The 23,421-nt window shown below is 46.3% G+C and overlaps 2 protein-coding genes across 4 annotated transcripts in view; one reads left to right on the top strand and one right to left on the bottom strand.

Annotated features, from left to right (window-relative positions):
* TRMT1 (tRNA methyltransferase 1) overlaps positions 1-20,341 on the bottom strand; it is an 86,014-nt gene extending 65,673 nt beyond the window's left edge. For both annotated transcript variants that reach the window (XM_030196935.1, XM_030196936.1), the window contains exon 1: positions 19,699-20,341. In XM_030196935.1, coding sequence (XP_030052795.1) covers positions 19,699-20,009 — 311 coding nt within the window. In that variant the 5' untranslated portion in view covers positions 20,010-20,341. The remainder of the gene's footprint in view (positions 1-19,698) is intronic.
* A 417-nt stretch (positions 20,342-20,758) lies between these two features.
* Positions 20,759-23,421, top strand: part of NACC1 (nucleus accumbens associated 1) — a 46,123-nt gene continuing 43,460 nt past the window's right edge. For both annotated transcript variants that reach the window (XM_030196932.1, XM_030196933.1), the window contains exon 1: positions 20,759-20,847. The gene's annotated coding sequence lies outside the window, so the exon portion shown is untranslated. The remainder of the gene's footprint in view (positions 20,848-23,421) is intronic.

Here is a 23,421-nt window from a genome sequence, read left to right as displayed (position 1 = left end):
GCTTTTGAAACACACCACGCCTCAAACTTGCGCCAGATCCAAGCATAAGCTGCGGAGGTAGACTGCTTGTGGGCCTGCAAGAGAGTAGACATGACCTTGTTAGAGTAGCCCTTGTCTCTCAATTGCGCCCTCTCGAGCCAGGCCGTAAGACCAAATCGGCAGGGGTCCTTAATCGACACTGGACCCTGAACCAATAGGTTCGGCACCAGATGTCAAGGGAGAGGAGCCTCCACCAACATCCGACAGAGATCCGCATACCACGGACGCCTTGGCCAATCCGGAGCGATGAGAATTACCAAGCCTCAGTGCTGTCAAATCCGCAGGACTCGCCCTATCAATAGCCAAGGAGGGAACACATACAGGAGGCCCGGGGGCCAGGGTTGAGCCAGTGCATCCAATCCCGCCGAGCGAGGATCTCTCCTTCTGCTGAAAAAGCGAGGGACTTTGGCATTTCAACTTGACGCCATTAGATCTAATCCGGGAGTCCCCCATTTGGCACAAATCTGAAGAAACACTTCTGCCAGTTCCCATACCGCTGGGTCAATTTGATGTCTGCTGAGGAAATCGGCTTGTACGTTGCTCTGACCTGCTATGTGAGCTGCCGACATCAGATGCAAGTGGAGCTCAACCCACAGGAAAATCTAAGTGGCCTCCGCGGCCAGTGCCCTATACTGAGTGCCGCCCTGGCGATTGATGTAGGCCACCGCTGTCGTATTGTCTGACAGAACACAGACAGGAAGCCCCTCCAGAGTCTTGTGGAAGGCCAGAAGAGCCTGGAATATCGCTCTCAGTTCCAAGCGATTAATGGACCCCCCGCTTCCACGGGTGTCCACTGACCCTGAGCATAGCTTCCCTGGCAATGAGCTCCCTACCCCGAAAGGCTGGCATCTGTTATCACCAAGCACCAAGAAGGAAGTGCGAGCGGCATTCCCTGGCACAACATCCTATCGGAGAGCCACCAATCCATACTGTGCCGGGCCGCAGGGAGCCATGTAAGTCTGCGTTGGTATTCCTGGGAAATCGGAGACCATTGCTGGAGCAGAGCAATCGGCAGCGGCCTCATAGGAGCTCTTGCCCAGGGAACCACCTCCATGGTGGCCGTCATCGATCCCAGGAGCTGAACAAAGTCCCAAGCTCGAGGGCGAGGCATCCGCAGGAGTAGACGGACCTGATTCTGAAGCTTGCATCGCCTGTGGTCGGGGAGAAAGACAAACCCCGAGGCCGTGTCGAACCGGACCCCCAAATACTAGAGACACAAAGGGGGTCAGGTGACTTTTGGGCAAATTGATCACCCAGCCCAGAGTCTGAACCGTTATAACTCTGGTCGTGGCGAGTCGGCTCTCGTCCGCCGAATCCTCCCTGATGAGCCAGTCATCGAGATAAGGGTGAACTCTGATACCCTCTCGCCTGAGAAAAGCAGCTACCACCACCATCACCTTGGAAAAGGTACGGGGAGCTGTGGCTAGGCCGAAAGGCAAGGCCCGAAACTGGAAATGTTGGCCCAAAACCGCAAACCACAGAAACCGCTGATGCGGAGGCCAAATAGGTATGTGCAAATATGATTCTTTTAGGTCCAGAGACGTGAGAAACTCTCCTGGCTGTACCGCCGCAATGATGGAGCGCAGGGTTTCATGTGAAAGTGACGCATTCTTCGGGCCTCGTTGACTCTTCGTAAGTTGAGGATCGGTCTGAAAGACCCGCCTTTTCGAGGTACCACAAAATAAATGGAGTAGCGATTGCAGCCGCGTTTGGCAGGAGGCACAGGAATCACCGCTCTGAGGTGCAGCAAGACTTGCAAGGTCTCCTCTACCACCGCCTGTTTGACGGCAGTGCCGCATCGGGACTCCATAAAAGGCGTCTCTCACCGGGGCACCGAATTCCAATCGGTAACCATCTCTGATCAGGTCCAGGACCCACTGATCCGAAGAAATCTTGGTCCACTCCTCGAGAAAGAGGGAAAGATGACCTCCTACTACAGGAATCGACGAGTGGACCGGCGTCCCATCATTGTGGAGGACGCCCCTGAACTCCTGGCTGTGGCCCGGCCGCTACGGAACGTTTGTCCAAGCGAAAGGAGTTCCTCTGCTGAAAACGGGCACGTTGAGAAAACCCAGCACAGTGCCCTGGGCAACATCTGCGAGCTTTGCAGAAACGTGGCCTGGAAGAGGAGGGAAATACAGGACTTTTGGAAGAAGGCCTCTGCCTATCCTCAGGTAACAGCTGGGACTTAGAGTCCCCTAGATCTTTAACAATCTTCTCCAATCCTCACCAAACAGCAGAAGGCCCCGAAAGGGTAACCTCACCAGCCTTTGTTTAGAGACCATGTCAGCCGCCCAATGCCGCAGCCAAAGAAGGTGGCGGGCCGAAACGGCCACAGACATGTTTAGCCGAAGCTCTGACCAGATCATAAAGGGCATCAGCCAAAAAAGACAGGGCAGACTCCATACGCGGGCCAACCTCAGCGAGGGACCCCGTACCATCCGTGGGCTGATCAACCGCCTGCTGTAACCAGGAAAGGCAGGCCCGGGCTGCATAGGAACTACAAATAGCCGCCCTTAAGGAAAGGCCCGAAAGTTTTCAAAGGACTGCTTCAACGTAGATTCTAGTTGCCAGTCCTGCATATCTTTCAAAGCGACCCCTCCCTCTACCGGGAGTGGTCTTTTTAGTCACAGCCGTGACCAACGCATCCACTTTAGGCATCCCAAAAAGGGCCAAGTGATCCTCACTCAGAGGGTAAAGCTGACCCATAGACTGGGCTACCTTCAAAGGCCCATCAGGGTCAGACCATTGAGCTGAAATAAGCTCTTGGATGGAGTCATGTACCGGAAAAGCCAGAGAAGGCTTCTTAGTACTAGCCATCCTAAGATTAACAGAGGAGGCATTGCCCTCAGCTGGATCATCAATAGAAAGGGCCTGCAAGGCATCAGCAATGAGAGCTGGCAGCTCGTCGCGGTGGAAAATCCGTACCGCCTTAGGATCATCCAAGTCCTGTGGCAAACAGGCACCCTTCATCTGGATCATCCGTCCATGAGGGCCTGCCAGATCCCTCAGACTACCCACAGCCTGACCATGGGGGGGGGGGGGGGGGGGGGGGGGGGGGGGGAGCAGGACCACTTTCAGACTGGGAATTTACCAGTCTACGTTTAGCGTCAGTCCAACACTCGGGGGAAGCCATAAAATCAGCAGCCAACACTGGGCTATCAAAACCTGGAGGGAATCCAGTCCGCAACGAAGTGTCAGACACCTCCGGCAGAGCTCTCTTTAACATAAAGGCCTTATGCATCATTAGCACAAATTCAGGGGAGAAAAAAAAACTCACCCTGGCTCTTCGCCCCCGAATTAGGAGAAGCGGAGGAAGGAGCTCCTCTAGCAGCCTCGGAACGAGGCATCCCGCTGCACTCAGACTCCTCCGTGAGGGTCAAGTCATGCAGTGCTTCCAAAATGGCACCTGCTGCCAGCTCCATTGAGCGGGAATAATCACCGCTCGCCATGCTCGTACTAGCACGAGCGTCTAAGGAGCACATAGTAACATAGTAGATGACGGCAGAAAAAGACCTGCATGGTCCATCCAATCTGCCCAACAAGATAAACTCATATGTGCTACTTTTTGTGTATACCTTACCTTGATTTGTATCTGCCATTGTCAGGGCGCAGACCTTATAAGTCTGCCCAGCACTAGCCCTGCCTCCCAACCACCAGCCCCGCCTCCCCCCACCGGCTCTGCCAGCACGTACTGCAAAGCGTTTACCACAGCGGGAGCAGCGCTTAACTCCTTCAGCAGCCATCGCCCGACTGGACGGAAATATAGAAATAATATGGCGGCTTTGCGCCAAAACTTACCCCGCATAGAACGCTGTCCGTGGGAACCTCCCCGGAGGAGCTGGGCACCACTCTCACCTCAGAAGACCGAGTCAACGAGCTCCGGTCAAGCTGCACAGAACCAGAATCTCTGGATAAAGCCTCATAATAGCTGCGCTGTAAAAGCGCCCCCCCCCCCCTTTTTTTTTTTTCACACTGTGAGGAAAGTTGGATGCAGGCAGCAACAGAGGGACAGGGAACAAAAACAAGTATGCCTTCAAAGTGGGCACCACCAGCCACAACACCCCCGCTCTATTGGCAAAGCACAGGCAGAAATCCAGGAGCTGCTAAAGCGACGTCCAAACCTGCTGGGAGATAGAGATATACTGAGGCAGAAGGGGCTGGCCGTCCAGAGTCACTGTGTCTTTCAGTGTTCTCTATCTCCACTTGCTGGTAGGCGGATACAACCCATCAGTTAATGGATTCATCTACTGTTGATGACAAGGAAGGATTATTTTTTCCCCGTCACCATTAACAATACAACAAAGTTATCTGAAGATTCACTGGCAATCCAGCAATACATGGATCAACTTGGATTCCATGATATGGACTCGTCTATCTCTGCAGCAACTTGAAATTTCCTCTTTGAACATTTGGATCTAGTTTGTCATCATCTTTAATTAAAGGTTCTGGTTTAATACAGCTTTATTTCTCTTAAACTCACACATTTCCTATTCCCACTGAAAAAAAGAAACACTCATGCAGACTGTGATCCAGTCTGAGTTTTTCTTAAATAATGTGCTTCCTATTTTATCACACTCTGTTCTAGGGTTTTTTTTTTTTACAGTTTATTTTTCTTAAACATGCAGTTTAAACATAATTGTTTTTCAACTTCTAATTAATGTTACTTACCTAAAAATAATACTGTCATGCTTTTGCAAACGTACTTTCAGTTCAAATTTAGACCGGACCAGGAATGAACTGATGGGAAGTAACAAAGCAGTACTCCTACGTACCTCAACAATCCTGCTGTCAGGACCCTAGACCCAAAAACTGCATCTTGGCAACACTACACATCAAGCCTGTAATGTTTCAAAAACAAATGCAAGGAAAACCAAGTCACGGCCCTACAAATGTCCACAGGAGGTAACAAAAACCTCTCTGCCCAAGACAATGCTTGCCCTCTCGTAGAATAGGTTTTAACTTTGTATGGAACTGGCTTCCCCGTCAAGATGTAAGCAGCTGATATCTCCTTAAGCCATCTGGAAATAGTCGGATTGGAGGCCGCCAGACTTTTGCGAGGACCTCCAATGAGCAGAATGTCGGGTTCTCGAGGGCCTTTGCATTCTGTCAGGCTTCTTCCCTGGAAGCACTGGGTTTGTGAGCCCTTGGACCACTACCGTGGAGCGGCAGTGGCAGGCAAGGTCACCTTCAAAGCAGAGACGAGGCAAGGCTGGACTGGAACTCCGGACTGGAGTTCTGCACTGGAATACACCGGACGGGTGCGCACTGGACTAGAACCCACTGGACTGGTACACATTGGAGTGGAGCCCACTGGACTGGAACACGGGACCGGAACCCGCTGGACAGGAACATACTGGACCTAGGCTTCACCTATGCTTAGCCACCATTCCCCGAGGGTTGAGCCCTCAGGTTCAGGCAGCTGGCAGGGCTTACAGGAAAAACGGAACTGAAACTAGCAAGCAGGAACAACAGGAATCAGGATACAGAAGTGCCCCCAGGCACCTAGGCAAAAGCAAGGCAGATAGGCCGGGAATGTCCAGGTTCTGGCAATAGTCAGGGTCAGGCAGCAAGTATTGGGGTTCAGGCAGTAGTCGAGTCAGGCAGCATGTATCAGGGTTCAGGCAGAGAGTAGTCAGATTCAGGCAATGGTCAGGTCAAGTAGCAAGACTATGGCTGGAGCTCCAGTAGCAAGGAGTACTGGCAGCAGACAGGACTAGGGCTGAAGCTCCAGAAGCAAAGGAAAACACACACAAGAAAACCAGTAAAGCTGTACACAAGCTAACAAGAAAGCTATGCCCAAGCTACTAGTAACAAGCTAGAAACTCACACTGAACTGGACAAGGTAGCAGTGCACAGAGCACTCTAACATACCAGGGACCTTAGAAGAGGCCAAGGCAAAGGCTGCAGTCTCTAAGTGATTAATAAAGCCCTTCAACACCTGAGGAGCAGCTGCAGCCATCAGTAAGCAACTACCGAGGCAGTCCAGGCACAAACAAGAGAGACAAGTCCAGCAGCCTGGAAGAACCGGACCGGACTAAAGTCTGGAACGGGTAGGAACAGCAAGACAAACTATGGCAGCCACTGGCTCTGGCCACCAGCGGATGAGAGAAGCACAAACCAAGGAGCAGGCAGAGCGCACACAGAACATAGAGAGACTTAGAATACCTAGGTGCAGCGCAGAGGAGCAAAGAGAGCCAAGCTGGAGACAGAGGTAGAGCTAACTCAGGCAGCACCCCCAGGTGCAGTAGAGTGGAGTAATTAGAGCCATGCTGGAAGCAGCCAGCACACAGAAGGAAAACTACTCCAGAAAGGATAAGCAGAAGCCAGCTTAGAAGCTGACCCCCAGAAATAAGGTAAGTCTGAGGGTGGTCACGGCCACAGACATGACACAGAAAAAGACGATCCGAACGCCTGAACTCCTCCGCATACCATGGTCTTTGAGGCCAATCTGGAACCACCAGGATTATGGGTCCTCCATGCAACTCTATCTTTTGGATGAGACGTCCCAGGACAGGCCACAGAGGAAACCCCAAGGCCACTGTAGAAGCAACTGATCTATTCCTTCTGCTTTGGGATCCTTTCTGGTGACTGAAGAAGCGAGGCACCTTGGTGTTGAGACTTGTGACAAACAAATCTGTGAGAGGAGTCCCCCACTGTTCCACTATCAACTGAAATGCTCGCGGGCTGAGGGACCATTCTCCCAGATCGAGACTGTGCCGGCTGAGAAAATCCGCCTGGATGGTCAGCACTCCCGCCACATGGGAAGCTGAGAGTGTAGCAAGATGACACTCTGCCCAGGCCAAGAATTTCGCTGATTCCAGGTGTAACTGGTGACTTCTGGTCCCCCCCCCCCCCTGCCGGTTGACATAAGCTACTGCTGTTGCGTTGTCGGAAAGGATGCAGACCGCCGCACCACTCTCCACGGATCAGAAGGCTATCAGAGCAAGCTGAATCGCCCTGGTCTTCAAGAGACTGATAGAAAGGGAAGTGAGTCCAAAGCCCCTGGGCCCACTATCCCAGGCAATGGGCCCCCCAGCCCATGAGACTGGCATCCGTCGTCAGTACAAGCCACCGAGGCGGTTCCAATGGCATTCCTTTGGTCATAATGGACATCCGTAACCACCAGTACAGACTGCTGCGCCCTTGGGCTCGTAGAGGAAGTTTCTTCAGCAAAGAGTCCATCAGTGGAGACCATCTGGACAGGAGGGAAGCCTGGAGAAATCACGTGTGCCCGGGCCCAAGGTACCACCTCTATTGTTGCTGTCATGAAACCCAGGACTTGAAGGTAATCTCGCGCACAATGGGCTTGCTCAATAATCCCTGAATCTGCGAGTGCAGCTTGCGAATTCTGTCCGAGGGAAGGAATATCCGACCTGCTGCAGTGTCGAAGAGGACTGCCAAGTACTCTAGGGACTGAGAAGGAATCAAACGGCTCTTGGCAAAATTGACCACCCAGCCCAGGGACTGCAAGAATTGGACCACCCGGGCTGTGACCTAGACACTCTCCTGATAGGACTTCGCTCTGATCAACCAGTCGTCTAGGTAGGGATGAACTAGAATGCCCTCCTTCCGAAGAGCAGCTGCCACTACCACCATCACTTTGGTGAATGTGTGAGGAGCCGTACGAATGGAAGCTCCCAAAAATGAAAATGGTGACCTAGAACTGCAAAACGAAGGAACCTCTGGTGAAGGGGCCTGATTGGGATGTTTAGATAGGCTTCTGTCAGATCTAATGCCATCAAAAATTCACCTGCTCTGACCATGACAATTATGGACCAAAGTGTCTCCATCCAAAAACTGGAGACTGAGTGTCTGATTGACCGCCTTGAGATTCAGTATTGGTCGAAAGGGGCACCCTCTATGGGACCACAAAATAAATGGAGTAACGACCCATTCTGATTTCTGAGGAAGGAATGGGACGAATAGCCTGAAGATCCAAAAGCCTACTGAATCTAGGGTCACATGCCAAAGGCTCTTATTAGCTCCCAGTCAGATGTTATCAGTCTCCACCTGCTAGAAGGCGTGCACAACCCATCAGTTCATTCCTGGGCCAGTCCGGACGGATGCTAAGGAACTTAGAAATTAAACTCTGGAATCTCAATATGCTCTTAAAAGTAATTATGCCACTTTTCTCAAACTATGTGAGCTTTGAAAAGAACACAATTTATGCAAAACAAGCTAGACCGTGGTAATGGCTGATCTTTCTTTTTATGTGCGACAGGCGCGGGAAATGTGGCGTACAGAAGACCACCTCCCCGGCACCGCAAGTCCTTCTGATCAAGGTGGAGGATACAGAAGAACTATATGCTAAGATATTAAACATTAAAAAGTAAAAATCAAAATAAATTAAAACATAGCATACAGATGTACACACGGACATTTTTAGCTGTTAAAAGAGAGTGTTCTGAGAGTCATGCAACTTTCTATATTTTGCCTGCAGATAGACAGAGGCTTTTTCCTCTGTAAGTAAAAAGAAAGATCAGCCATTACCACGGTTCAAGACGTGGTCTTCATTAGTTGGAGGTTGTACTTTCAATTATTAGAAGTGCAAAACAAGCTACACAAATTAATGAACGATTCTATGCACAACAAAATAAAGCAGGTCATCTCCTGGTCTCTAAATTTAAAGGTAAACACACCAAAAGTAAATTCACGGAACGACTTTAAAAAAAAATTAGTCACTAAGGATGCTGAAATAGCCAATCCTTTCCACAAGTTTTATCAGTTCTGCCTCAGATAAAGACTTTCCCATCCAACTTTAACAGAATCTCAAATTAATCCCATTTACTAAAGCTTAGCTCGAGTTATGTGCAGCAGGGCCCATTTTATTCCTATGGGACCTAAATAAGTATTGCCACACTGGCAAGATCCCAAAACGTTCAATACATTTTATGCTGCTTATCCCAGAAAAAGCAGTGGATTTTCCCTAAGTCAATTTAATAATGGTCTATAGACTTTCCTTTAGGAAGCTGTCCAGACCTTTTTTAAACCCCATAAAGCTAGCTGCCTTTACCACATTCTCTGGCAACAAATTCCAGAGTTTAATTACATGTTGAGTGAGAAAAATTTCTGATTAGTATTAAATATAATACTACTTTGTAGCTTCATCACATGCCCCCTAGTCCTAGTATTTTTGGAAAGAGGTAACAATTCACGTCCATCCGTTCCACTCCACTCATTATTTTATAGACCTCTATCAAATCTCCCCTCAGCCTTCTTTTCTCCAAGCTGAAGAACCCTAGATGCTTTAGCCTTTTTGTCGCCCTTCTCTGTACCTTTTCTAATACCACTATATCTTTTTTGAGATGCAGTGACCAGAATTGAACACAATAGTCTAGGTTTGGGGGGGGGGGGGGGTGTCGCACCATGGACCGATACAAAGGCATTCTTTATTTATTACATTTGTACCCCACCTTTTCCCACTTATTAGTAGGCTCAAAGTGGCTTACATAGTTCCAGAGAGGTGGTTATAACGTCCTCACTTTTGTTTTCCATTCCTTTCCTAATAATATTCTTTTTTTTTCAATAAAGTTTTTATTATATTCAAAGTATCACAAAAACCTTGCCAATCCCTATACTACTACTACTATTTAGCATTTCTATAGCGCTGCACAAACATAGAAGAAAGACAGTCCCTGCTCAAAGAGCTTACATTCTAATAGACAAAAAAAAAAAAAAGCAAATCAAATCAATTAATGTGTACAGGAAGGAGGAGAGGAGGGTAGGTGGAGGCGAGTGGTTACGAGTCAAAAGCAATGTTAAATAGGTGGGCTTTCAGTCTAGATTTAAAGGTGGCCAAGGATGGGGCAAGACGTAGGGGCTCAGGAAGTTTATTCCAGGCGTAGGGTGCAGCGAGACAAAAGGCGCGAAGTCTGGAGTTGGCAGTAGTGGAGAAGGGAACAGATAAGAAGGATTTAGCCATGGAGCGGAGTGCACGGGAAGGGGTGTAGGGAAGGACGAGTGTGGAGAGATACTGGGGAGCAGCAGAGTGAGTACATTTATAGGTTAGTAGAAGAAGTTTGAACAGGATGCGAAAACGGATAGGGAGCCAGTGAAGTGACTTCAGGAGAGGGGTAGTATGAGTAAAGCGACCCTGGCGGAAGACGAGACGGGCAGCAGAGTTTTGAACCGATTAGAGAGGAGAGAGGTGACTAAGTGGGAGGCCAGCAAGAAGCAGATTGCAGTAGTCTAAACGAGAGGTGACAAGGGTGTGGATGAGGGTTTTGGTAGAGTGCTCAGAAAGAAAGGGGCGGATTTTACGGATGTTGTAAAGAAAGAAACGACAGGTCTTGGCGGTCTGCTGGATATGAGCAGAGAAGGAGAGAGAAGAGTCAAAGATAACCCCAAGGTTTCGAGCTGAGGAGACAGGGAGAATGAGAGAGCCATCAACAGAAATAGAAAACGGGGGGAGTGGGGAGGTGGGTTTGGGGGGAAAAATGAGAAGCTCGGTTTTGGTCATGTTTAATTTCAGGTGGCGTTGAGACATCCAGACAGCAATGTCAGACAAGCATGCTGAAACTTTGGTTTGGATGCAAGGTGAGATATCAGGGGTAGAAAGGTAGATTTGGGAGTCTTCAGCATAGAGATGGTAGGAAAAGCCATGGGATGAGATTAATGAACCAAGTGAAAAAGTGTAGCTAGAAAAGAGGAGGGGACCAAGAACAGAACCCTGAGGTATGCCGACAGGCAGAGGGATAGAAGTAGAAGAGGATCCACCAGAGTGAACACTGAAGGTGCGGAGGGAGAGGTAGGAAGAGAACCAGGAAAGGACAGAGCCCTGGAATCCAAGTGAGGACAGGGTATCGAGGAGTATGCTGTGATCGACAGTGTCAAAAGCAGCGGAAAGATCAAGAAGAATGAGGATGGAATAGAGACCTCTGGATTTAGCCAGTAATAGGTCATTGGAGACTTTAGTAAGCGCAGTTTCGGTTGAGTTGAGAGGGCGAAAACCAGATTGTAGTGGGTCAAGAATAGAATGTGAGGAGAGAAAATGAAGACAGCGGTGGTGAACAGCACGCTCAAGTAATTTGGAGAGAAAAGGGAGGAGGGAGATGGGTCGGTATAAACCATACATAGATCATAAAATACAACTGTTGGAGCAAGTATAAATTGGAAACAAGGTACAGTCAAATAACACTGTTCTATAAACATAGAACCCCCCTCCCCCTCTCCCACCCTACCCACCCCGGGTAACCTACTGCAGTCCATTCCCTGGAGCTACCTAGAGCTCATACGGTTACATCAAACAGAGATCCCTCTCCAGTCCATGTAAGGTGTCTATATCTTGAAAAACTTCACCACCGTTCCTCGTTTCATGGCTGTCAATTTGTTCATCAAACAACAGTAGTCCACCTTTGCAAAAACCTGGTCCATAGAAGGAACCATTGATTGTTTCCAACATCTTGCAACTAAGATCCTGGTTGCTGTAAAAATATAGGACAGCAAGTGTTGTTGTGAATTCTTCAGTCCCGTCTGTGGGACATTAAGCAAACACCCCCCCTGGATTCAGCATAACTGTCCATCCCAAACCATTCTGAATATAAGTGATTAAACTCCCCCAGAACGTGGAAATAACCGGGCACTTCCACCAAATGTGCCAAAAAGTGCCCACTGCACCGCACTTACGCCAACACAACATATTGCCACTTTTAAATATACGGGCTAACCTATGTGGAGTAAGATACAAGTGATATAACATCTTATATCCATTCTTTCCTAATAATATTCTATTTGCTTTCTTAACCGCTGCAACACACTGAACAGAGGGTTTCAACGTATCAACAACGACGCCGAGATCCCTTTCTTGGTCCGTGACTCCTAACGTGGAACCTTGCATTACGTAGCTATAGTTCGGGTTCCTCTTTCCCACATGCATCACTTTGCACTTGCTCGCATTAAACATCTGCCATTTAGACGCCCAGTCTCCCAGTCTTGTAAGGGACTCTTCTAACTTTTCACAATCCTCTCGCAATTTAATAACTTTGAATAACTGTGTCGTCAGCAAATTTAAATTACCTCACTAGTTACTCCCTTTCTCTAGATCATTTATATGTTAAAAAGCAGCGGTCCCAACACAGACCCCTGGGGAACCCCACTATCTACCCTTTTCCATTGAGAATACTGACCATTTAACCCTACTCCCTGTTTTCTATCCATTAACCAGTTTTTAATCCACAATAGGGCACTACCTCCTATCCCATGACTCTCCAATTTCTTCTGGAGTCTTTCATGAGGTACTTTGTCAAACGCCTTCTGAAAATCCAGATACACAATATCAACCGGCTCACCTTTATCCACGTTTGTTCACCCCTTCAAAGAAATGTAATAGATTGGCGAGGCAAGATTTCCCTTCACTAAATTCATGTTGGCTTTGTCTTATTAATCCATGCTTTTGAATATGCTCTGTAATTTTGTTCTTTATAATAGTTTCTACTATTTTGCCCAGCACTGACGTCTATAATTTCCAGGATCTCCTCTGGAACATTTTTTTAAATATCAGCGTTACATGGGCCACCCTCCAATCTTCCAGTACCACGTTCGATTTTAAAGATAGTAATTTAGTAATAGTTCCGCCAGTTCATGTTTCAATTCTATCAGTACTCTGGGATGAATACCATCCGGTCCAGGAGATTTGCTGCTCTTCAATTTGTCAAATTGCCCCTTACATCCTCTAGGTTCATAGAGATTTCATTCAGTTTCTCTGACTAGTCAGCTTTGAATACCACTTCTGGCACTGGTCTCTCTCCCAAATCTTCCTCGGTGAAGACCGAAGCAAAGAATTAATTTCTCCGCTATGGCTTTGTCTTCCCCGATTGCCCCTTTTACCCCTTGGTCATCTAGCGGTCCAACTGATTCTTTTGCCGGCTTCTTGCTTTTAATATACCTAAAAAAAAAAAAAAAAAAAAAATTACTGTGTTTTTGCCTACAACTCAATCTTTTTTTTAAAAGTCCCTCTTTGCCTTCTTTATCAGCGCTTTGCATTTGACTTGACATTCCTTATCCTGCTTCTTATTAAATTTCAGTCAGTTCCTTCTTCCATTTTCTGAAGGATTTTCTTTTAGCTCTAATAGCTTCCTTCATCTCACTTTTTAACCATGCCAGCTGTTGTTTTGTCTTCCTCCCTCCTGTTTTAATACATGGAATATATTTGGACTGGGCTTCCAGGATGATATTTTTAAACAGCATCCACGCCTGATGTAAATTTTTGACCCTTGCAGCCGCTCCTCTTAGTTTTTTTTCACCATTCTTATTTTATAATATAGTGTCCTTTTTGAAAGTTGAACGCTAACGTATTGGATTTTCTGTTTACACTTACTCCAAAGCTAATATCAAATCTGATCATATTATGATCACTGTTATCAAACGGCCCCATCACCATTACATCCTGCACCAGATAATGCGCTCCACTAAGGACTAGGTCTAGAATTTTTCCTTCTCTTGTCGACTCCTGTACCAGCTGCTCCATAAAGCAGTCCTTGATTTAGTCAATGAATTTTACTTCCCTGCATGCCCTGATGTTACATTCACCCAGTCAACATCGGGGTAATTGAATTCACCCATTATTATTGTGTTGCCTGGTTTGTTAGCCTCCCTAATTTCCGATAACATTTCTACATCCATCTGTTCATCCTGGCCAGCGGATGGTAGTACACTCCTATCCTTTTCCCCCTTTACACATGGAATTTCAATCCATGTGGATTCCAAGATGTGTTTTGTTTCCTGCATAATTTTCAATCTATTTGATTCAAGGTCCTCCTTAACATACAATGCTACCCCTCCACCAATTCGATCCACCCTACCACTACGATATAATTTGTACTCCGGTATGACAGTGTCCCACTGGTTATCCTCCTTCTACCAGGTCTCAGAGATGCCTGTTATATCTAATTTTTCATTTAGTGCAATATATTCTAACTCTCCCATCTTATTTCTTAGGCTTCTGGCATTTGCATATAGACATTTCAAACTATGTTTGTTGTTCCTATGTACATCATTGTTATGATTGTGGTCGTGACCCCTCTCAAACTTAACTTATGTCTGGTGGTCAGCTTCTTGGCTGGCTTCTGTCTGTCCTTCCTGAGTTAGCTCTGTCTCTGTATGCTGGCTGCTCCCAACATGGTTCTAATTGCTTCACTATACTGCACCAGTGTATGTTGCCTGAGTTAGCTCTGCCTCTGTGTGCTGGCTGCTTCCAGCGTGGCTCTAATTACTCCACTATACTGCACCTGTGTGTGTTGAGCCTCTCTGGGCTTCAGTATGCTTTTTGCCAGAGTCCTATAGCTGTGACATCATCAGTCAGGCCCTTGATAAGGAAGTGGTGTTCTTCCATTCAGGGCCTTTGCAAATGCCAAAGGTCAAGGTTAGTGTTTGGTGCTGTTAGCACTTCTGCCTTGTCTTGCTTGCCTTGAATCCTATCCTGATTCCAGTCCTGTTGGCTCCCTTTCCCTCCTGAGAACCCTGTATCCCTGGTGCAGTTAGCACTTCTGCCTTGCTCTTGTCTGGGTGCCTGGTGGCACGTCTGAATCCTGCCTGCTTTTGGCTTCCTTTCCCTCCTGAGTACCCTGAACCCATCTGCCTTTCTTTTGTCTAGGTGCCTGTGGGCACTTCTGAACCCTGTCTGCCCTGCTTTTGTCTAGGTGCCTGTGGGCACTTCTGAATCCTGATTCCTGGTGTTCCAGTCTGCTAGTTCCAGTACCAGTTTTCCTCCAAGCTCTGCCGGCTGCCTGCACCCGGGGCCTCAACCCCCGGGGAATGGCGGCTAAGTGTAGGTGAAGCCTAGGTCCAGTCTGGTGGGTTCCTGCCCAGTGTGTTCCAGTCTGGTGCGTTCTAGACCATTGTTGATTGGTGGGTTTTGCCTGCTGCTGCCTCTCCTCGTCAGCAGAAAGGGCTCACGATTACGCCAGAGTCCATGCCTGCGTGTTTTGAACCTGAGAACCTAACAATCATGCTCAGTACTTGACAATATTAGTTTGCAATTTTTTTTCTGATTTTTTTATTTAAGGACACCTGATCTACCACGGTCTCTTTTGCAACCTCACTATCGAGATACCCTTTCTTCCCTGTTTTGGTGATATCTTTAAAAGATACCTTATTCTGAACCATGTGTTTTTGAGCGACTGTTGGCCTTCCCCCCAGTCTCTAGTTTAAAAGAAGCTCCATCTCCTTTTTAAATGCTGCAGACAACTCAAGCTAAGCTTTAGTAAACAACCACCTAAATATCTTAATTCCCCGATTACAATAACAGAAATCAAGTCAGTCATTAAAACATGCCCATTAAATAAAGCGCCAGGACCAGATGGTATCTCGGATGAATTTTACAAAGTCTTTTCTTCAGCCCTTTGTCCCCTTTTGCATTCCTTTTATAATATTGTTACCCATTCAAAAAGTCTCTGACTCTTTTGTAGAGGCTAAGGGGCCCTTTTGCTAAGCCGCGTAAGCGTCTATGCGCGCCCAAATATTGTTACCGCCCGGCTACCGCATGGCTCTTGAGTAATTTCATTTTTGATGCGCGTCCAAAAAATAACTTATTTTTGGACGCATGTCAAGTGGAATTTGATGCGTGTAGGTCATTACTGCTTGGTTACCGCGTGAGACTTTACGGCTAGGTCATAAGTATTGCCACACTGGGCCAAACCAAAGGTCCGTCAAGAACAGCATCCTGTTTCCAACAGTGGCCAATCCAGGTCACAAATACCTGCAAGATACCTAAAAGTTCAATACATTTTATGCTGCTGGGGGTCAACAGCTGGCGGTAAGGTCTTAGACCCAAAATTGATGCATGACAATTTTCATTTTGCCGCATGCCCGTTTTCGTCAAAAAAATTTTAAAAGACATTTTTTACAGGTGTGCTGAAAAATGATTCTGCGCGTGCCCAAAACACATGTCTACACTACTGAAGGCCATTTTTCAGCGTGCCTTTGTAAAAGGGCCCCTAAAATTTTTGTAATCCCTAAACCAGGAAAAGCTCCTGATTATGTAGCGGAATTCTAGACCTATATCACTTATAAATCTCAACAGTAAAATATATGCCAAACTGCTAGTCTTAAGGTTGTCCTCTACCCTCCCGTCATTAATCCATCCAGATCAGAATGGATTTATGCCAAATTGATCCACTCCGATATACTTTACTTAGCATCAAATTATTCACAGCCCTTGGTTGCACTATCCCTGGATGCAGAGAAGACATTTCATCGTTTAGAATGGTCTTATTTATTTAAGGTTCTATCCTGGTTTGGTTTTGACATTTATTAATATGATTAAAATGCTATATTTAAACCTCCAAGCCAGAATCTTAGTCAATGATATGCTTTCTCTATATCCAGGGGTACAAGAAAATCCCCTCTTTTGTTTAAATCTTGTGACTGAACCTTTAACCACTGCCCTTAGACAAAATACATTAATTGAAGGTTCCAAAACTAATAACTTTGAAGTTAAATTGTCCATTTATATGGATGACCGACTTCTTTATACCACCCCCAATTCAATTCCTCATATATTAAACAAAGATTTTTCCCACATCGGGTTACAAAGTGAACTGGCATAAAACAAACAGATTTTTAATTAGCTTCTTATGGAAGAAAAAAAAAACAACCTCCCCGCATTGCTTTAAAAATATTACACCTTCCAAAAAGGTAAAAAAAAAAAGGATTCAATTTTCCAAATTGCATTCAATATTACCAATCATTCACTCTAAGTCAAGCTTCAAAGTGATTTCAGTTGATGGATGAGCCTCTCCTTTCTTTCCCTACTTGGCTTATTTTTGAAAGGTATTTAATACATACATCTCCTATCTGAGATGATTACTTTTAAAAATATCAAGCCTTTACTAGTTAACTCCGCCACTATTGATGTTATTAAAAGATTCAAATTTTACTTCTCAAACAAATTGAAAGTTCTTTATGATATGTCAATTTGGAATAATCCTCTCAAAGATTGATATGCAGCCATTTGATTGGCCCCTTTGGTATAAGGAAAATAATTTATGGCTTCTCTCTCAATTAATATCTAAAGGAAAATTTAAATCATTTACACAATTGCAACAAGAATTTTCCCTCCCCGACTCTCGGTGGGGGGGGGGGTCTTTTACTATGGCGTGCTCACGTTTTTAGCACACACTAAACATTACAGACATCAATGTATTTCTATGGGCGTCTAACGTTTAGCGCGTACCCAATTTTAGCGCCAGTTTTTTTTTTAAACTGACAGACTACAAAAGGCTATACTTCATACCAATTTAGATATTAATGTTTTAGTTCCTTCTCTCCCCACTCTGGTAAAAACTCCACCTCAGTGTTTTATAAGACATTTCAAACTCACTCTAAACAATTATGCTCTTCTTCACAGAAAGAGTGGGAAACTGATTCTAGTGAGCAATTGTCAGATACATAATGGTCTCTTTTCTGGCTCTACAAGCTGTAAAGCCAGTTACTACGGGCGAAATTTCTGTTGTATGTAATGAAAGAGCAAAACGGGGAAGATTTTTTATTTCTGAAATGTAATTTAAAAGTTGATGAACGTAATGTCAGTTGATGTGTATAATGCAGTTTTATATACTATGTTCTTTGTGTAAACAGCATTAGATCCTTCAGAATTTGAACCTTGTTATTGTTAGACTTATGTGTAGACTTATGTGATTTCCCATGTCCCTTATCGTTCAAACTTTCTGTGTGTGTGTGAGAGAAAGTGTCTGTGTGTGCGTCTGTGTGAAAGAGAGAGAGTGTGAAAGAGAGAGCTGGTAGGAGTCCCTGTGACAGTGGAGGGTCAGTCGCTCCTTATAGGCAGTTGTTTATTGTTCTAATATTGTGTGTGCGTGAGAGAGAAAGTGTGTGTGTGTGCACGTCTGTCTGAAAGAGAGAGTGTGAGAGTGAGTTCAGAAAGAGAGAGACAGAGAGAGCTGGTAGGAGTCCATGTGGGAAGATTTTTTGCTAATCTTCAAGATGAGTTACCATCGATTCTTATATGTTAATGCAAGCCGTTAAGCCCATTAAAACGGGCAACAATTTTTATTTGTGAAATGTAATTCCCTTATTGTTGTAACATTTTGTGTGTGTGTGTGTGAGAGAGAGACAGAGAAAGTGTGTGTGTGCGCCTGTCTGAAAGAGAGAGAGTGTGAGAATGAGTTCAGAGAGAGAGACAGAGAAAGTGTGTGTGTCTGTCTGTCTGTCTGAAAGAGAGAGAGAGTCAAGGAAGGAGAAGATTTCTCCCTGCTTCTGTTTGTCTTGTAAAAGTACAGGAGGTAATATTGTGTGTGTGTGTGTGTGTGTGTGTGTGTGTGTGTGAGAGAAAGCGTGTGCGCGCCTGTCTGAGAGTTCGTATGTGTGAGAGAGAGAGAAAGCGTGTGCGCGCCTGTCTGAGAGTTCGTATGTGTGAGAGAGAGAGAATATGACCATCTCCTCCTGGCTCTCCTCTCCAGGTCCCTTCTCCTCCATGGGCACCATTTCTCCCCTTCCCAATCACAGTCTTCTCCTGTTTTCTGTTTATTTCCCCTCCATAGGCACCAGCTCTCCCCTGCCCTCCATGATCACCATTTCTCCCTTCCACTCTCCCTTGTTTTTTTTCATCTGTTCCTCTCAAACATCTCTCTCTCTGCCCTCCTTCTACCAGTAATTTTTCCTGAATCCCTACCCCTCCCCGTGGTCCCCTTTCTCTCTCTGTTCACTCCTGAACCCTCACTCCCCCCCCCAGTCCAAGTTCTCTTCTTATACCTGCTCCTCTCAGCCTTCCGACTTTGTCTTTAGTGCTGCAGGCATGCTTCTCCTTTCAATCGCCCAAAACCGCTGTAGCGTCCTGCCCTGAAACAGGAAGTTCTGTCAGAAGAGGCAGGACGCTAGAAAGGCTTCGAACTGCTGAGAGGAACAGCATGCCCTCATAGCTGCAGAGCTCAAGGCAAAAATCGGAGGGCTGAAAGGAGCAAGTATAAGGAGAGAACCACTGCTGCTGCCTACAGCTTCTCCAGTCTTGCACCGGACCCAGTGGTTAGTTCTGGGAGTAGGAAGGGGGAGCTGTTCCACTGTAAGGACCAGGGGAAAAAAAATACAAAAATGAAGCCACTGCCACCCCCGTATGTCGGTGAGAGGAAAGCAGCAGGCTGCACACATTTGCCATCTACAACCTGGGAGAAGAGAGCTATGCAAAGCCGCAGCTATTCCCCCTGCACGCCCCCCCCCCCCGAGCGTCAACGTCCCTACCTTTCATTTTCTAAAAATGTGACCCCATCTGACCACGCTGTTTCGGGGGGGGGGGGGGGTTGCTGCTCATATGCTGTGTGTGTGGGGGTGGGGAGTTTGGCTTTCACCACCACGCCGACTTTCTTGTTCGCCAAGTTCTTCACTCATTTGGCAAAAACCAACGAACGACTACCGGCTGTCAGGAAAGGGTAGTCGGTGCGATGGCTGAGCCCCCACCCAGGAATGCGTGGCACGTCGGAAGAGATGTGTGACGTGACGCGCTGTTCTGCGCATGTGTGGCACTTCGGTCACTCTTCATTTATATAGTAGGATGGCCCCTCCATCACTCAGGTACTTCCCACTCCTAGCGTGCAGTCATATCTGGCGCTACAAAAATATATGCTGATTTTAATATTTGAGTAACAACGATTTCATCACCACATGAATTAAAGAAATAAAACCCAATCTCTAAGTTAACGTGAGACTTACGTCAGGTCACGGTTAAACTGCTGGACAGGGTTGTAAAACACCTCATTGGCGGTGGGGAATATGACCTTGGCTCTCCCTTCAGTGATCACTGTTTCTCCCGGACTTAGCACAGAATTGTCACAGGCTGACGGCTGAGAGTCACATTTTGTCGGGCCTTGCGGTTCCTCCTGAATCCCTTCCATCGAGCCGCTCCTCAGAGTACAGAACAACGAACCTCGCCCAGCTCTCACCTTCCCAAAGGCTCTCTCAGGACGGGCAACACAGCTTCTAATACAGGAGAGGTACTGAGCCGTTATGAAAACGCTCCTCATAGACTACTCACAAACGTTAGCTAAATATTAGCAGCACATTACTAACAGCCAAAAGACATTAAGCCTGCACACAGACGCTCATCAACAAGAGAGCCCGCCATAATGAAGCTGCCGCCAGCGAATCACGTGAGGCCTATGGACCAATAGGAGCCCGTCTATGGAGCAGCACGCGGCACAAACGGCGTTTTCCAGGAGCCCTAAAATGAGAAATCCAAGCTCGGATTCGAGGAGCCAATGATATCTATGTCGCTACGGCTCCAAAAGCCAATCAGCACCTTCAAGTATCCCAGGCGCGCATAGAACAGGGAAGTTAGATTGAGAACAGTCACGGAATGAGCCTCTCTAGCCTAAGGAGGTTTGTTAACTGGAGACGGCATGAGCCTATCTGGCCCATTATCTGGGGTGAAGCCAGTAGGTGGAGCTTATCGTCCTATCAATTTCATTATTTTGGGTGGCCGAAGATAGTGGCAGCTGCTTGGGGAAGAATTAAAACCACCTTGGGTGGAGTGGGTGGAGACTGGCTTCAGCCTTGTGACATCATGCCGGCTCCTGTTACACACCTCGTTAGTCCAACCTCTTTGATGTATGTGTGTGTGAGTAAGGGAGATCGAGTTAGTCAGTTTGTATTGAAGAAGCTTTATTGTTCAGACAGGCGGCACCTGCGGTGTCACAGTGTCTGGGAGGTGGCGGGTGGATTGCTCGACGATCGGCTCGGCGGTTGCTGGCCGTTGGCGGGTAGATTGCTTGGCGATCCGCACTGCGGCCTGGCTGACAATGAATGGCTGCCGGAGCCGGAGTCGCCGCTGCTGAGTCTCGGAGGAGGAGGAGGCGGAGGGAGGTGAGAGAGATGCGAGGAGATGGGGACCCGGGGTGTGGGGAGGGGGGGGAGTCTGGGCAGCGGGTGATTGTTTGTTTGTTTGTTTGTGGTGTGATTCCGACTGTTCCTTTGCTGCCTTCTCTTCTCAGGCCTCGATCCAGCTTCGGACTCACACTTCCTCCTGCTCTCTTTTAACCCGGGGGAGCCGCAGGGCTGTAGGAGTGAGGGCGGTAAAGTTTCTACGTTGGCGTGAAAGGGGAATTGGGTTAGTTAGATAGTTTTGACTCCTGAGATTGGGGTTGGGATGTGTTTGAGTTTCTGTGGTGTGGTGAGGTGAAGAGGAGATTATCTGTTTTGGGGCCCCTGAGATTGTGGTTGGGATGTGTTTGAGTTTCTGTGAAGAGGGGATTATGTGTTTTTGGGCCCCTGAGATTGTGGTTGGGATGTGTTTGAGTTTCTGTGAAGAGGGGATTATGTGTTTTTGGGGCCCCTGAGATTGGGGTTGGGATGTGTTTGAGTTTCTGTGGTGAGGTGAAGAGGGGATTATTTGTATTTATATTTATTTTATTTGTTGCATTTGTATCCCACATTTTCCCACCTTTTTGCAGGCTCAGTGTGGCTTACAGTATGCCATAGTGGTGATCGCCATTTCCAGAATGAGAAATACAAGTGGTATTGTATTAAGTACATAGATGGTAGAGTAAATTATAAATTAAATTAGATAACCAGTTCATTTCGGCATGAGAAATAAGGTGGTGGTGGTGTATTAACGTTCGTTAGTGATAGAGTTACTGAAGCAGTCAGGTATAGAGAGTTCGGTTTTGTCTAATTCTGGAAGAGTTTCGTTGTCTGGTATTTAGGATGGATCATTGTGGTATGTCTTTTTGAACAGGTTGGTTTTTAGTAATTTTTGGAAGATTGTTAGGTCGTGCATTGTTTTTATGGCATTTGGTAATGCATTCCATAGTTGCGTGCTAATGTAGGAACAGCCGGATGCGTATGTTGGGGGGGGGGGGGGGGGGGGTTCTGGACTCCTAAGATTGAGGAATAGGTTATTTTGGGCTCCTCTGGTGGCGTGAGGGTGTGTTCAGTGGTTCTGTACTCCTGGTCATGGAGGTTGGGGGTGGAGGTGATTATTGGAGTTTGGGAGAATTTTGAGTTACTGTGATAGGGTGAAAAGTTATTTCACAGTTTAGGGTTCTCTGTAGATGACAGAGAACAGGCATGATATGCAGGGGATCGTGTTTCTTGTTAAATATGTGCTTATTTTGTACTATAAGGCTGAAAGTTCTGTATATTGAGATGAAAAATATAATACCTATAAGGCCTGATTGATTATATTTAGTCAGAGGTGATAAAATAATCCATCAGACCATATAAACAAGCAAGAGAGTATGGTATCACCCATCAGACAAGTATATAAGAACATAAATGCTGCTATACTGGGACAGACCAAAGGTCCATCAAGCCCAGCATCCTGTTTCCAACAGTGGCCTATCAAGGTTACAAGTGCCTGGATAGGTACAATACATTTTATGCTGCAGTGGATTTTCCATCTTAATACTGGTTTATGGATTTTTCTTTTAGGAAGCTATCCAAACCTTTTTAAAACCCTGCTAAGCTAACTACTTTTAATTTTACTACGTTCTCTGGCAATGAATTCCAGAGTTTAATTACTCGTTGAGTGAATAAATGTTTTCTCCGATTTGTTTTAAATTTACCATTTTGTAGCTTCAATTCATGCCCTTAGTCCTAGTATTTTTGGAAAGTGTAGACAAGCGATTCACGTCTACCCGTTCAACTCCGCTCATTATTTTATAGACCTCTATCGTATCTTCCCTCAACCGTCTCTTCTCCAAGCTGGCGAGCCCTAGCCACTTTAGCCTTTCCTCATAGGGAATTCATCCCATCCCCTTTATCATGTTCATTGCCATTCTGTGTACATTTTCTAATTCCAGTATATCTTTTTTGAAATGTGGTGACAAGAATTGCACACAGTATTTGAGGTGAAGTTGCACCATGGAGCGATACAGCATTCTATTAGCTTTCTTAGCCGCTGCTGCACACTGAGCAGAGGGTTTCCATATCATCAATGATGACACCTAGATCCCTTTCCTGTTTAGTGATTCCTAATGTGGAACCTTGGGTTCCTTTTTCTCACATGCATCACTTTGCGCTTGCTCACATTAAATGTCATCTGCCATTTGGATGCCCAGTCTCGTAAGGTGTTCTTGTAATTTTTCACAGTCCTCTTGTGATTTAACAACTTTGATTAACTTTGTGTTGTCATTGCATTACCTCGCTAGTTATTCCCATCTCTACATCATTTATAAATATGTTGAAAAGCAGCGGTACAGACTCCTGCGGAACCCCACCATCTACCCTTCTCCATTTAGAATACTGACCATTTAACCCTACTCTCTGTTTTCCATCTTTTAACCAGTTTTTAATCCACAGTAGAACATTATCTCCTATCCCATGACTCTTCAATTTCCTCTGGTGTTTTTCATGAGGTACTTTGTCAAATGCCTTTTGAAAATCCAGATACACAATATCATCTGGCTCACCTTTATCTACATGTTTGTTCACCCCTTC

This window comes from Microcaecilia unicolor, chromosome 3 (genome assembly GCF_901765095.1).
Source record: "Microcaecilia unicolor chromosome 3, aMicUni1.1, whole genome shotgun sequence".
NCBI lineage: Eukaryota > Metazoa > Chordata > Amphibia > Gymnophiona > Siphonopidae > Microcaecilia > Microcaecilia unicolor.
This window is presented reverse-complemented; position numbering and strand designations above follow the sequence as displayed.